The sequence below is a fragment of the Protomyctophum bolini genome (assembly GCF_963924005.1).
Source record: "Protomyctophum bolini genome assembly, chromosome: 2".
Lineage (NCBI taxonomy): Eukaryota > Metazoa > Chordata > Actinopteri > Myctophiformes > Myctophidae > Protomyctophum > Protomyctophum bolini.
This window is the reverse complement of record NC_137863.1, coordinates 20513782-20528909: the sequence shown is the minus strand read 5'-3', so window position 1 is coordinate 20528909 and position 15128 is coordinate 20513782. Positions and strand designations below refer to the sequence as shown.

At 44.8% G+C, this 15128-nt stretch overlaps 1 protein-coding gene across 2 annotated transcripts; it reads right to left on the bottom strand.

Annotated features, from left to right (window-relative positions):
• Positions 1 to 1194: 1194 nt before the first annotated feature.
• LOC308327480 (globoside alpha-1,3-N-acetylgalactosaminyltransferase 1-like) lies at positions 1195 to 4547 on the bottom strand. 2 transcript variants are annotated; one of them, XM_080781000.1, is made up of 3 exons: positions 4285 to 4547; positions 3649 to 3717; positions 1195 to 3301 (listed from the first exon to the last, which is right to left on the bottom strand). In XM_080781000.1, the coding sequence occupies exons 1-3, from the start codon at positions 4316 to 4318 to the stop codon at positions 2340 to 2342; spliced, it is 1065 nt and encodes a 354-aa protein (XP_080637126.1). In that variant the 5' UTR covers positions 4319 to 4547; the 3' UTR covers positions 1195 to 2339. The 2 variants fall into 2 exon arrangements, with proteins under 2 accessions (XP_080637126.1, XP_080637127.1); XM_080781001.1 differs by having other exon boundaries at positions 3649 to 3714.
• Between the last annotated feature and the right edge of the window lie 10581 nt (positions 4548 to 15128).

Below are 15128 nucleotides of genomic sequence, written 5' to 3'. Positions count from 1 at the left end.
AGGGAAGATAGTCTTCAGTGAAGCCTATCTGAAAGTTCACCCCCCTGTTTCACTCCACGTGGCGACTTGGCCCACAGGTTCTCCTGGCAGTGGGAGAAAGCCATCTGCTGCTGCCGTGTAACCCTCCCATTAAAGAGCATGCACGCCAGGAAGAGAAACTGGAGAGCAGTACTGAAGGAGAGACAGAGAGACTATAGGGGAGAGAGGGAGAGAGAGAGAGAGAGGGAGAGAGAGAGAGAGAGAGAGAGAGACAGACAGAGAGAGAGAGGGGGAAAGAGAGGTGGGGTGTGGAGGGGCAGAGAGGAAGAGAGAGACAGAAAGGCTGTCTGATTTAAAGACAGCTACTATTAAATCTATGATACGTGATGTCATCCGAGTTTAAATGATGACCTGTACAACTACAGTTTCAAGATGGAGATTATTCTATATTTCAACCTAAAACATCCCCAGACGCCTCACAAAAATGGAATAGCCTATACCAGCTTCTTAGCCTACTGTAGTTAATGTAATGACACGTGTGAATGGGACATGTCAAAGTAGCATCCTGTTGTATCTGTCAGCCCCCCCCCACCCCCACACCTGGTATTTAAAGACCTTGAAACAGCAGTTCCTTCAGTTAATGATTGGCCATTGCAGGGAAAGTGGGCACTTTACTCTGTTGACTCTTATCACTGCTGACCACAAAGCCAGTGGAGCAGTCAGTATCGCAGAAAGGCTCACAGCAATGGAGAGGAGGACAGTGCTTCGAGCCTTTAAAGAGACAGGTCAATTTCATTTTGCCTGGCTGGTGCGGAAGAGATAGCCAGTGCACACAGTCAGTCATGTCACACATAAACACGCACGCATGCATGCGCGCACATGCGCACGCACGCACACACACACACACACACACACACACACACACACACACACACACACACACACACACACACACACACACACACACACACACACACACACACACACACACACACACACACACACACACACACACACACACACACACACAAATTGATCTTTAATTGAGAGCAGACAGTGCAGTTGGTCTGCTGGCGAGCTGCATCTGTTGACCATCAGAGCATGCATGGAGTGAGGAATGACTCATTGACCTCATTGAACAATGTAATAAAGACTAAAACATATTTTTTCCAACATTCTGTTGAAAATGGAAATATGCACGAGTGCACAAGTTAATAATATGCATGTTAACTGTATTTATTGTGTACATTTTCTCATTCAGTGGACCTATACATTGTAATTCCTTTTGCAGAAACCGCTTTGCCCATACAGAGATGTATCCTATATTGCATGTTAAGGACCCCCCCAAATTGAAATGGGTTTGCCCCACGGACATCCACCTGCAAAGATGTGCCAGGGACCCTCCGGGACCAAGATTGTGTTCTAAAACCTTTAAAAAATAGCATGTATAGACCTATTAAACTCTATAAACACTTCGCATCGCAACCCAGATTGGCTATATATTTTTAGTTTACATTTTCTTTTTGAATAGCAAAATAGGGTTACAATGGCTAATCTAATTGTGAATCTAATACTAACTATAGCTCTGGACCCCCTGTATGACCAATGACCCCTGTAATAACCAACAGCGTCAGGCCACAGATCTACAAGCTCATAGCGCAAGCTTGTAGATCTGCTATTTTTGAAAAATCGAAGAATGACTGACATAGAAACATAGCTTTTTTTTCCAGAAAACTGTCAGGATGTAGAAGACATTTGTTTAATCTGATCTCGGGTCAAATAAAAAACCCGATATGGTTGACCGAAGTCCCTCTGGGCTTTATACGAATATCGTTCCCGTTTTCATTTGAATCACTTCTTCTTTTTGCTGAAAATAGGCGATCTACAAGCTCTCAGCGCAGACTGGCTATTTTCAGCAAATCTGCTATTTTTTGGAAAGGTATTCCCCCGAATATGGATGCTGGGGTTTAAAGGTTTCATGACATTCATTTTAATGTATTTTTCGTTTTTTTATAGGTTTTATGACCTCAATTACACCCACACAACCTGAACTTTGAACATTCAGTGGATCTTCTGTGGACTGGGGTTTTCTCTGTGTGTTCTGAAGCCTGCAATGAAAACAGGCAAAATCCCTCAACAGTGACATCTGCTGGCAAATTGTTGTGTCAGATATGGGATTTGTGGACTCACAGTCCACAGGAAAATCAGAACACTTGTTTGAGCCAGACAACCACAGACCACAGAAAATCTACTGAATGTTAAAAGTTCAGGGGTTTTATGGGTGCAATTGAGCTCAGAAAACCTATTTTCTTTTTAAAAAACCTTTTTTTAAATGTCACGATCCCTTTAAGTGGTCAAAGTCAACAGTTGTGCTTCTCCCTCTTCTGAAGATCCATAGCGTCGCACTGTCTCCCCAAGGAGACCAGCCTCCGCACAGGCACCTCTGTCGCCAGGGCAGAGTCCCACCAGCTGTACTCTGGCGACAGGACACAGGAGGGCCTGTGATCGATCAGGTATCGGTTCAGGTAGCTCTCCTCCAGGCCCTCGGCCCTCACGCCTCCTTCCTGGTCCTGGAGAATGAGCAGTGAGCAGGCACGGGTCAGGTGATACACCTCCGTGGCCAGCCCGCCGTACAGCTCCGAGGTGTAATAGTAGTCGCCCTCGTCCTGATCCACGCTGGCCGCAGAGATTTCGTCGCTCTCGTAAGGGAAGTCCCGGCGCGGCATCCCGTAGAGTTCCGGGTGCAACGTGGCGACCAAGTCTCCCAGGATCTCTTCGCCCACGGGAGCCACAAACTCCTGGTCCACATCGGCGCAGAAGACGTACTCAACCTCGTTGGCGATTGGATCCTTGATGGCGGCAGCGAGCAGGGCCATGCGTCGCCCGGATAGCCTCTCCCACCCTGGCATCTCTGCCACGGGGACCACTCTGAGCTGTCTGTCGGGACCCAACTTAATGGGGGGCTCCAGGGCCCGAGGACTATCTGTCAGAATGTAGTAGGTGACCATACCACCAGGGAGGAAGTGGTCTTCAGCAGAGGAGAGGAAGCGTCGAAGGAATCTAGCATAGCTTCCGACTGCCAGCACCAGCAAACCTGTGCGGATCTCTTGCTGCATGAATTCCGCCCTTCGCCGCTCAGAGTTGCTGCTGTCGCCCCACACTAGAGGAACGCCCCACGACGTCTGCATAGGACGTTGCTTTTTTGGCACCCTGGCGGCCGCCATGCGGCCTTTCACCTCCCTGCCTCCGTCCAACCCCAGAGAATGGAGGAGAGGGCGAGCACTCCCCACCGGGACACTGGTCTTCCGCCCACGAAGGAAATCTGATGGAGCGAGAAGACACCATGGAACTGTTACATATATCCTCAGTGTTCATTTAGCTCTGAGAGTGTACAAAATGGTACAAAAAGGAGGTTCCTTTTGTACACTTATTACACACTCAGTTATGAATTAATAAACTGGGGATGTTTACTCAGCAATAACGTATCCTTTGTGGGAGAAATGGTGACAATTTACATTTGCATAGTTACAATCATCTGTCATACTAGGCCCCGGGAAAAGGCCTTCCTTGAAGTGAACAGAATGAGAAATGAAAAGAACAATTTTTAGATTGTGTTAAGTTCAAATGAGGAGCTTATACATGTTATGGAAGAATCAGCTCCATACTCACATATGAGGAGACAAAGGAGTAGACAGTACAAGACTAGCTGTTTGCTGGTCACTTTGACGCGCCCAGCTGCTTTAAGGGACACACAAACACAAACACACACAGACAAATGTGCACACAAAAATACATGGTCATGCTTGAATAAGAAAGGCCCTATTTTGCATAGTGTGTGCTGCTGCTCTATAACAGCTGACACTGTCTTCTCTCTCTATAGGACCTCATTGACCAAACGGTTCATTAGAGAAAGAAAAAAAGTTCCAGGCTCACGTCAGGAATGAAAAGAATGCAGTGAGTATAAAGCAACTGCTGAAATGCGAGCTGCGCTCAACTAGAGTAAAAAAATGACGAAGTATTGAAGTAACGTTGGCGACCTTTCAAATGGACGTGCACTCGTGCAGTCTTTGTCCAAAGGATTCAGGGTGGATGCATGATCTCTTGAACTGTAATTAAAGCACTAAACTTTCTGTCCTGGCCATGACATGAGGGAGAAAGTCTCCTGAGAAACATTTGTGCTTCACACACGTTTCTATTTAGTTGCTCCAAAGTTTGTCTGCCATATGTATACAGTACATGAACACTAATCACATCACAATTCAGTGGTGAAAATAGGTGGAGTATTGTGGGTAAAGTTGTACTGACCTGAGGGCGGCCTGCAGAGAGCGAATAGCGCCATGCTGTGACCTGCTGGTGGCGGATAAACACACAAACCTCTGTGTCTAAGGCCTGGACCAATGCCACAATTCACTCCCTCTCTCTCATTCTTTCTCTGTCTTGCCAGCTTTCTTTCCCCCCCTTCTTCTCCCTTCCGCACTCTCTGTCTGTCTCTCTGAAAATCTGCAACATAAGCTACTACACTGGTGACTTACCGACTGTCTTTGGTTGTTTTATTTCAATAATACCCAACTCCCTGTGTATGTCTGTGCCTGATTTTTTTGTTCCCCTACTCCGACCCCCATCCTGCCTTTTTTCCCCTTCAGGATTGCAGTATTCACTTCTGGAGCGTGCCCAATGAATGCAGCCACATGTGTGTGGAATCTGGACAGACTGGGGGACAGAATCTGGGGAAGATAAGACACGGAAAGCTATTGAAAGAACCAGCCGAAGAGGCACACTTTTCTGGTTTGACGTTTGCACTTGCACATTCTGCATAATGAGTACTTTTGGTACTTTAAGTACATTTTGATGCCAATATTTTTGTACTTTTACTCAAATAGTGAACTTTGAATTCCGGACTTTTACTTGTAACAGAGTGTTTAATATTATTGTTTACTATGAAAACCTGCATTTGAAACGCCTCGTGTCAGGCCTCCATATATGGTCACGCCACGTGACATCACGCCTCGTGACACGAATGGCCGTCTCCGTATATGAAGATCATGACACTGACCTCATCAAACCCTGGATAGCCATACATGGAGAAGACTGGATCATCACCTAGATCAACTGCATATTTGGAGCCGGTCAGCAACTCTACATCTGACCTCAAACCTCAAACCCGTAGATCTCCATATTTGGAGCTGACCCTTTCTGACATTCCATATGTTGATCCTTCCTCACCCGTCCTTCCTCTTCGATGTCTCCCTTTTGACTGATACCTAACCTGCCCATTTCAGGGCCAAATTAGCCACTGGGCCAGTGTGGCCATGGCCCAGGGACCCTTGGCTCTCAGGGGCCCTTCGGAGAAACTGGACCACGCGGTACTGGGTTTGAGGCCCTCCATTGGCCGTTGATTGTGTTAGATTTAGGTAAAAAATATTAGAAAAATGTAAAAACCCCAAACATTGTGTACGCATGCACGCTATTGGGGGCCCAACTACCAGACATGGGAGCACAATACTGTTCTTTATAAGAAAACATAAAAGATTCGAGAGAAAGAAGCATTAAAATAAGCAAAGAACATCAGTAAACAAAAGTGCTGATGCGTTCAAAGTGCGATATAGATAGGCTACAGACAGTACGTGATGTCCTATTCAAAGTGCTATTCACCTCATGATGTTGGTGTGTGGGCTCAGAGTTATGGGGGTCTGTGTGGCCTAATGCACACCAAACCGCATGGGGGTATACTTGAAATTAATTTGTATAGCCTCTGTCTGATGTCACAAATGACCATGAACTTCCCATTAAGGTGAACAGAGGACAGCAGACAGAGGGGGTGGAGAGAGGCCTGATGTGTGGACAGACAGAAGGAAGGAGATATAGAGAGAGCTGAACTGTAGACAAACACATCTGTAGTGTTCACTTTAAGATCTCTAAGGTCCACCCATCTAACCACTGGACACGGCAGCCATATGCATATGCTGTGTTAAGATGCCGTGTTAAGTGGTCAGGTGGTGGGCGGAAAGGACTCGGAATGCAGACGGGATGAAACAAAAACGTCAAAACAGGCAAAGGGCAGGCACAAAGCCAAACGGTGGAAGGCAAGGTCAAGGTGTTTGAAATCAAAAGCAAGGGGAGAGCTAGGTACTGGCAAACAAAACAGGGATCGGAAAAAGGGGAAAAAAAGAACTAGGCTTAAGCAATGCTTGCATGAGAGCAAAAAAGAACACAAGACAATCTAGGACTGGAGAGAGACTGAGGCTTAAGTACCGTGGGCATGATTGCAGGTGAGTGAATGCAGGTGGTCCAGACACACCCACTCCTAGGTCAGACGGTGACAGAACTGGTTTTAGCATTTTCATTTTTCAGCATACTCTGGAAAAAAAGCCCTCTTTGTACGTGAAAGGCCCCAATATCCCCAGTCTCCGACACAGCATGTATGTGTATTAGGGCTGTCCCCGACTAAGATTTTTATAGCCTACTAGGATTCGACTAGGATTGTCTAGTCGACTATTAGTTGACTAGGCAATTCTTTGTGGGGGCTGGTAAAAGTTACAGGTATGGTGTGTGTGATATTAAATGTGAGCTGATTAGCCAGCTGGTTTAGGGCCAAGGGGTATATTTTCTAGATCTATAAGAGAATAGATATAACTGGTTGTATAAGTGGTTGCACCGACCACACTTAACTTGCAGTATGATGATGATGTATTGACCCACATGATGACATCATGGGACACTAAAAAGTTTATACAGAATAAGTAAATAATAAATAACTAATAAAGTCGGGCAATTGCAATCACACTAAATTCATAAACCCACATAAGTTATGTTAAACATCTCCATGAACTGTTCTCAGCTCAGCTAAACAGGAAACAAATCAATGTACAGTATTCGATAAACAATAACATCAAATTAGCAACTAAATCAGGGGTTTTCAACTGATTATGGGAGGGGGGATATGGGAATAGTGTGTGGGGGAGGGGGGGGGATCGGGTTGAAATTAAATAATGACTGTTAAGGGCTTAATATGTGTTAATTGGAGGGGAATTAAATCAAGGCCAGTAATAATTTAACTGAAAGTGAGACATGGAGTGGTTCAGGGCAAAAAAAAAAGATTGAGAATCAGTGAACTATAATCCTCAGTTGCCCTTATTCTGTAAGTGTTCTTTTAACCTTCCATAGTAAACTCATGTTAACTGATTCATTGAAACTTGACCGAGCAGACGCGTGTGATTCTTTATATGGGCACATTTTGTTAATAATGGTAACTTAACCAGGCAATCCGGTATACATTGAAACAAACTGAACATTTGTTCAAAGATTGTTGGACAACAACTTCAGAAACTGTATACATCCACATATGATAACAGCATCCTAAGGTTAGCAAGGAATATCACCTCTAATACTAAGCATGTGTTGTATAGAGAATATAGGTTGCTACCTTCAGGAAGGAGATATGGTGTACCAGCATACAACAAGGTCAGACTAAAGAGGTCCTTTGTCTACCAGTCGACCTTGAGGCTCAATCAGGAGATGTAGTAGCCACAGGATAATCTAAGCGGTGGATTTTGCTCATGTCTTTATGTATGTAAATTGTCTTGTTCTCTGTGTTTTGTATATGTTCTGCATACCTGGCTGCTTGTGTCGCAAGACAAATTTCAGTGTGAACTGACAATAAAGTAATATATCATATCATATCATATCATTCCCTTGATATTCTAATTCCCTTTTCTGTGAAAGTTCTTGACGTCCGACTTCCCAATAACTGACAATATTGATGTGTCATCCTATAGTCCTACGTCACTAAGTTATTTAGTGCAGTTTCTCAACTAGTTTAGTAGTGGTCGATAAAACAGATCTTAACTTTCCTACATTACTAAATGCATGGTCAGGGACTACATGCAATACATTCACGGACCACCAGTGGTCCACACACAGACCACCGGTTGAAAACCCCTGAATTATATCATTTCTCAACTCCAGTATTTAAATAATGCTTCTGTGAAAAAAACAATAAACTAAAATAATAATTAAACCCCTGAATTAAATCAATCAGGTTACACTAGGCGTACTGTACATAAATATATCTGTATAAAAAAAATAGGTTAGAGCAGAAGACCTCACTTTTACACCCACAAGGAAAGGGTCGATCAGTCCAATCTGTTATATCCTATCCTACTAATAAAGAAACTCTGTCAGTAGGTCCCTCATAACCGCTCTGTTCCGCATGGTTTTCCTCAGTGGCTTGAGCAACTGCACACAACCACAAAGCCTGTTGTTCAGTTCACTTCCTCAAATTGAAGTGCCTTGTTGCCTGAGGTGAATCAGTGGCCCGGGGCTAGCTGTCACGGTCACCACAGACTCCATCCACATAGTAGCCTACTGTATCTTGCTGTCTCACATAGAAACTCACTGTCATATCAGTATATCCATTCTGCCAAACAGGTGCAATGAATAAATATGTGCCCCAGACTGCTCTGCTATTTGCTGAATGGTTGGAAGACTTTAGATTTTCGGGCACACAGGCCTATAGCCTATTGCGCTGATCAGAGGAATGGTCACCGAGTTATCCATCCATCCATCTATCTTCAACCGCTTCCCTCTCCAGAGCAACATTAGTGACTTCCTCCTGGGGGATCCCGAGCTGTTCCAAGGCCAGTGAGTCGATGTGATTCCTCCAACTGCGCCTTGGTCTGCCCCGGGGTCTCCTCCCAGTGCCCCTGGCACTGAGTCACTGAATTATGGACATTTGAAATGTTAGACTGCTTTTGTGTGCATTTGTTTTCACTATTGTCATGGCAGATCCCTGAACAGCATTTGTGCAATGTTTGGTGGTGATTGGAGCAATCACCTGATGTGGCCCCTGGTGTGACTATTTTCATAATGGCAGACCCTTGAACAGTGTTGTGCCAAAATGTGCGACTTGGAGCACCTGCCTCATTCAAGGTTTCTTCGACTATGCATGCACCTCATGGTACTATAGCACTACAAAGGCCCTAAAACAAGGACTATGTATGCACCTCATGGTACTATAGCACTACAAAGGCCCTAAAACAAGGACTATGCATGCACCTCATGGTACCATAGCACTACAAAGGCCCTAAAACAAGGACTATGCATGCACCTCATGGTACCATAGCACTACAAAGGCCCTAAAACAAGGACTATGCATGCACCTCATGGTACCATAGCACTACAAAGGCCCTAAAACAAGGACTATGCATGCACCTCATGGTACCATATAGCACTACAAAGGCCCTAAAACAAGGACTATGCATGCACCTCATGGTACCATATAGCACTACAAAGGCCCTAAAACAAGGACTATGCATGCACCTCATGGTACTATAGCACCACAAAGGTCCTAAAACAAGGCTCCAGACATCCCAAAATGTGATAACGTGCAAAGCCACATAGTCGGAGTAATAATGGGATGTCGGAGTTATGGTCAGTCCGCCCCCCAAAAACAAACTGGTCAGGCTACTGCTTGGCCTCACTCCTACAGCTCACCTTACCTGTGGTTGGGATGACTTAGGGTACGACAGAGTACAGCAACTTGCAATGAGCCTGGTCTACAAGATGCGCTACACCACAAAGACACCCATGTACCTGTCAAACTACTTCCTAAATGTCAACGCCGTCCACAAATCACAACACCAGAGGGAGTTCCACAAATCACGTTCAACTCAGTGTTAGATTTATTTCGCTCCTATGCCACAAAAATGCGGAATGCCCTACAGTCGTAAAGGAATGTGAATCCCTGATCCTTAATCTCTGATTATTATGTTTTTTTATTGACAAAAATGTACATACATGCATACATTACATCCATGCATACATTACAAAACAAAACAGAATGCTCTCGCAAGCTGGCCGCTCCTCACCCAGAGAATAAGGCACTTAATGCATCATGGTACTCATGTAATGAACATAGATAAAAAAATCTGAAATCAAAAACAGACTGTTACATATACTGTATGCAAATGCAGTAAAATGCTTTAACGACATGAGATAGGTACAGAATTACAAACGTGCACATGTCATGCATAGATGTCAAATTACAGTATACTCGCAGGTTTGTATGTAAGAGACAAACTGAGGCCCATCAGAAGCAGGAGCAGGGTATTTGAAGATAAGTAACGATAGAGAATTTAAAGATATTGAAGGAGTTAATCGATTTAAGAGAACTGGGGAGATTGATCATCCAGAGCTTTGTATTTGAAAGCACGTCGGCCAACTTCTTTTCTAATGTTGGTGGGGACAATGAGGTATAGGCATACTCTGTATTCCTCAGATTATATGGGGAGCTAAAGGGATGCAAATACTGTTTTAAATATTCAGGGTAGTTAAAGTGAATGCATTTGAAGATGAATATCAGCCAATGAAAGTGCCAGTTGAGGGTCTCACATAACACAGTGATGGGTCATATAAGGACACCTTAGTATGAATCTGCAGAGCTCATTATAAATTACATTAAGAGGATAGAGATTGGTTTCAGAAGTATTTTGATAAACAATGTCAGCATAGTCTATTATTGGAAGGATTAGTTGTGAGATAATTATTTTTCTGACCTGAAGGGTGAAACAATTAATGGATGATACAGTACTTTCAAGCTGAAATGTACTTTAACAGAGGTACATATGGTAGGCATGTTGAGTGATGGTGAGGTCAAATCAGTTATGTTCTCTTCAACCACAAGATGGCAGTACTCAGCAGGAAATACCCGCAGCTGGTGCAGAGCAATAACCATTAGGGGTTTACTGTACAAAGTAAAGTGGTTAGATAGTCATTATGGCTAAATGACAATTTTATGTGATATTACAATCAATCAATGACACTATTGTGTAGAATTTGTGAAGAAATGAAGCAGGCAGCAGTAGGCTATTACTTATACAACTCCTGCTGTTAAAAGGCTTTCAAGTTCAACTGTTTGTGAACTCCCCAAATACTGTTGCCAAAATAATTATTTTGATATGCTAGCATTCATTCACTTTTCTAGACTATATCATAATAGAGGGTATGCGCGTGATATCATCATCATGTCAAGGATGCAGACAGAGTGAGTTGAACCCAAGTGCAAAGTCACAATAACAAGAGTAGATAATAGTAAAGATAAGTATTTAATAAGGAATCAGGCAATCTTACACTGAAGATGCAGGCAGGAATCAGGCAATAGCAATATGACAAATGTAGTAAAATCAGGAAACAAGCAGGACATCCAAGACAACAGGTTATGAACTGACAATTAGTGTTTGTACTGAGTCCAGTTTTATAGTGAGCAGGTTGATTGGAGAAGTGTTCACTGCTGGGCTGATGAGGTAGTTGAAGACAGGTGTGTAAATGGAACTGGGTGAACTGGGTGTGCTGGAATGGGATATGGGAGTGGCCAGTGTGGAGTCACAGACTGAGGGAGAGACAGAATGTGACAGTACCCCCCTCTCAAGGGACGGATTCCAGACGTCCCACAATCTCAATGAGGAACGAGCAGGGTGGGTGGAGGGACACTGGGGCTGGGCAGGTGACCTCAGGTGGGCGGCCAGAATGATGGACCAGGGCTGAGCGGGTGTTGTCTGGCGGCCGGCCGGGGGGCCGGGACGTGGCAGAACAGGAGACCTCTGGAGGACGGCCGGGACGATGGACAGAGGCAGAGCTGCTGCCTTCAGGGGGACGGCCTGGAGGCCGACACAAGGCGGAGGGGTCGTCTGGCGGACGACCGGGAGGCCGAGACGAGGCAGAGGGGTCGTCTGGCAGACGACCGGGAGGCCGAGACGAGGCAGGAGACACTTTGGCCGAAGGCAGGGATGTCACAGGCTCAGGAGGCGACGCCGGAGGTGCTGCAGGTTCTGGAGGCGATGTTGCAAGAACCAGGGCTGCAGCGGAAACAGGAGACGGAGGAGACGAAGCTGCAGGCGATGCTACAGGTAGAACTGCAGGCGGTGCTGCAGGAAGAACTGCAGGCAGTGCTGCAGGTAGAACTGCAGGCAGTGCTGCAGCTGGAACTGCAGGCAGTGCTGCAGCTGGAACTGCAGGCAGTGCTGCAGCTGGAACTGCAGGCAGTGCTGCAGCTGGAACTGCAGGCAGTGCTGCAGCTGGAACTGCAGGCGGTGCTGCAGCTGGAACTGCAGGCGGTGCTGCAGACTGATGGCTGCCCACAGCAGAGTACGGATAGGAGGGAAAAAGCTTCACCCAACTGATGGCTGCCCACAGCAGAGTACGGATAGGAGGGAAAAAGCTTCACCCAACTGATGGCTGCCCACAGCAGAGCACGGATAGGAGGGCAAGCGTGTTGCTCAGGAACACATCTTCGACACACTGCTGGCCAGACCTGGAACTTGGAACCTGGGACAACCACTCTGGGGACAACCCTCTACGTCTTCCAAGGCGGACTCTCTAACCATTAACCTGGGACAACCACTCTGGGGACAACCCTCTACGTCTTCCAAGGCGGACTCTCTAACCATTCCGCTATAATATGGCCACCCTTACATTCTAACGGCAAAAAACTCAAAATACTCTCAAGAGGTCACTTTGCAGTTTATTACGATAAATATTTTTTATATTTTTTTGTACATCCATACAGAAATGTTGCGACATAATAGCTTGTGTAAACAACTTGGGGACAAGAAGCATCAATCAAATCCAAAAGAAATAAAAATAAATAAACGAACAAACGTCACTGGCTACTATAGAGTATAGATAAATTACAGCAGGGAGGATGAATGTAAACCATTTCCCCCTCATATCATCATCATGTCTGTCCTATAGGAGTCACCTTGGCGGGCTGGCAGAGAAGCAGGGTTGGCGGGCAGTTCCAAAACATTTCACACAGACCTGGAGGATAGGGACTCTGCATAGATGCTCCATAGCAGTGGTTCTCAACCTTCACAGGCCGTGAACCCCCCCCCAAAAAATAATCATATTTGAACTGGGACCCCCCCCCCCCACAACAAGCACTTGGAATGATAGGCGTTGATTACATTTAGTTTGACTCCGTTCCAGATAAATATTGTGAAAATGGCAGCTCTACAAACTCACCCATAACGCCTCGCAACGCCTCTTTGTTATAATCTTCGACAATTTAACCAATGTTTTTTTTTCTTTCTTATATATTTTATCCCACTATTTTGTAACCCATTTTTCACCCCTGTGTCAATTATCTAATGTGATCCTGGGCTCTACACATCCTCCGCCAATCTAGTCCACATATATAGGGGACATGGGGAGAGCAACGGACTTGAACTCATGCTTGCTTCATGCCTCCTTTACCCCTGACAAGGGGGAGTTTCCCTGGTTGGACGTGGAAGGGAACACGTTATTCCAACGAGTTCCTTTCTCCTCCATCAGGCGCCCCGGCTGGCCAGGGGGAGGCAGTTTAGATACCAGGATTACTGCATGTTTTTTGTGAGGGTACCTACCCTAGGGGACACAGGGACCATTATTACTTTTGATGCAATCTGATTCCCGTTTCTGTTTAGTTTTTTAAGGTATTAAACGTCCTTAAATTGTCACTTCACTGTCAACTGGTGACCCCCCCCCCCCAAATCACGTGGGGAACCCCCTGGGGGTCCAGACCCACAGGTTGAGAACCACTACGCCATAGCACCATTATTATAAACGTCTATAAAGTGATATATCGTTGCTGCCGGGTCCAAAACTGTTACTTTTCAAGATTCAAATTAGAGATTTGAAATATAGACAATACAAGGTTTTTAGTAAAAACCTTGTATTGTCTATATTTCAAATCTATAATTAGATAGAGAGAGAGAGAGAGAGAGAGACTTCTAAAACTCTCACAAGCTTTGTTGACACCCTGAGAATAAGTTGTTTCAACAGATTGCTGTTAGCCAATAGAATAGATGATTACCGGTAGTTTAAGTTTCTGTCGGTTATGTATTCTATTTTATCGTAGAATAATTATTTGAATATATTTGAATTCTTCACAAGAGATTTGCCCTATACAGGGAATAAAGTGAGTTAGTGTCCTACCATTGCACAAAACATAATTGTAAATTAGATAGATTACTGAAACATGACGAAAAAACAATAAATAATAACCGTGAATTGTTTGGGATAAAGTGTGGCAATCTGGATGTTTATATTTTCATTTTCACCAAAATAATATTACAATCATTGTCTTCATATAATATATTGATGTTATAGGTACCATTTACAAAACATATAATCTAAAAGGCGTGAATGAGAAGGCTGTGAAGAGAAGACAGACTACTAGGTCCCCAACGCCCATATTCCTTCATTTGCCTGCTTTCTTACGGTCCAACTATTTGTATTCAAGTATGGTTTTCTACTGTATGAAGGGAGGCTCTGTTTGCTACTGTATAGTAGATGCATACGGTAACTTTATCCATATTTGAATCACACAAATGCAATATGAGAATCTGCTGTCTATCTGAACCAATAAATTAATGTAGGCTACTAGGCTATGGATATTTAAACATGAAGGCGAGGAGGTCAGAAAGGGGCGTATACTTAGTTTAGACTAGTCATTGATTAGACAAGGGTTAAGGTTGGGTTTAGGTGTGCTGCCCCGTGGGAGGTTAGGTTTAGGGTGAGGGTTTGAGATAGGTTGTAGTTGTAGGACTAATGACTGGTCTATCCAATGACTAGTCTAAACCAAAAACTGTCTAAACTAAGTACTGCACCCGGTCAGAAACGCAGCACTTTCTGGGAACAGGAGCAGCACTGAGTGGAAATGTGCTCCAACCCTAGGTCTTCCTCTCTTCTCATTCACTTCCTTCATTATGCGTTACCTTCCTTATTCTACATTTGTCTCCCGGTGGTGTCTCGGGGACTGCGCATTAGTCCGACATCCCGTTAGCCCGATAACAACGTGGCCGGTTAAGACTCACTTAAGGGGTGTCCACGTGCGGTCAGGGTTAGGGTTTGGGGTCGGATTCATGAGCGGTCAGACCAGTGCCACACTATACAGGTGTGTCGCACAGAGAATAGCGGTCCTACAAGCTCACAATGCGGCACGAATGCAATGAGTTGAGAGCTTGTAGATCTGCTATTATCTGCCTTTCTCGGTGCATAAATTAGGCTTTACCCTTTCCTCTACAACCACCCTGTCCCCAGCTCTGCTCTTTAAACCCAAGTCCTCACTCGTTCCCCTCCCTTCCCCCTCCCTTTCTTTCCCTGCCCTTCCCCTC

Bases quoted from the DNA above. Each gene is read 5' to 3' on its own strand.
- LOC308327480 (XM_080781000.1), bottom strand. From the start codon at position 4,318: ATGGCGCTATTCGCTCTCTGCAGGCCGCCCTCAG. The intron at 3,718-4,284 runs GTCAGTACAACT...TGTCCCTTAAAG, and splicing joins TCTCTGCAGGCCGCCCTCAG to CAGCTGGGCGCGTCAAAGTG. The intron at 3,302-3,648 runs GTGAGTATGGAG...TCGCTCCATCAG, and splicing joins ACTCCTTTGTCTCCTCATAT to ATTTCCTTCGTGGGCGGAAG.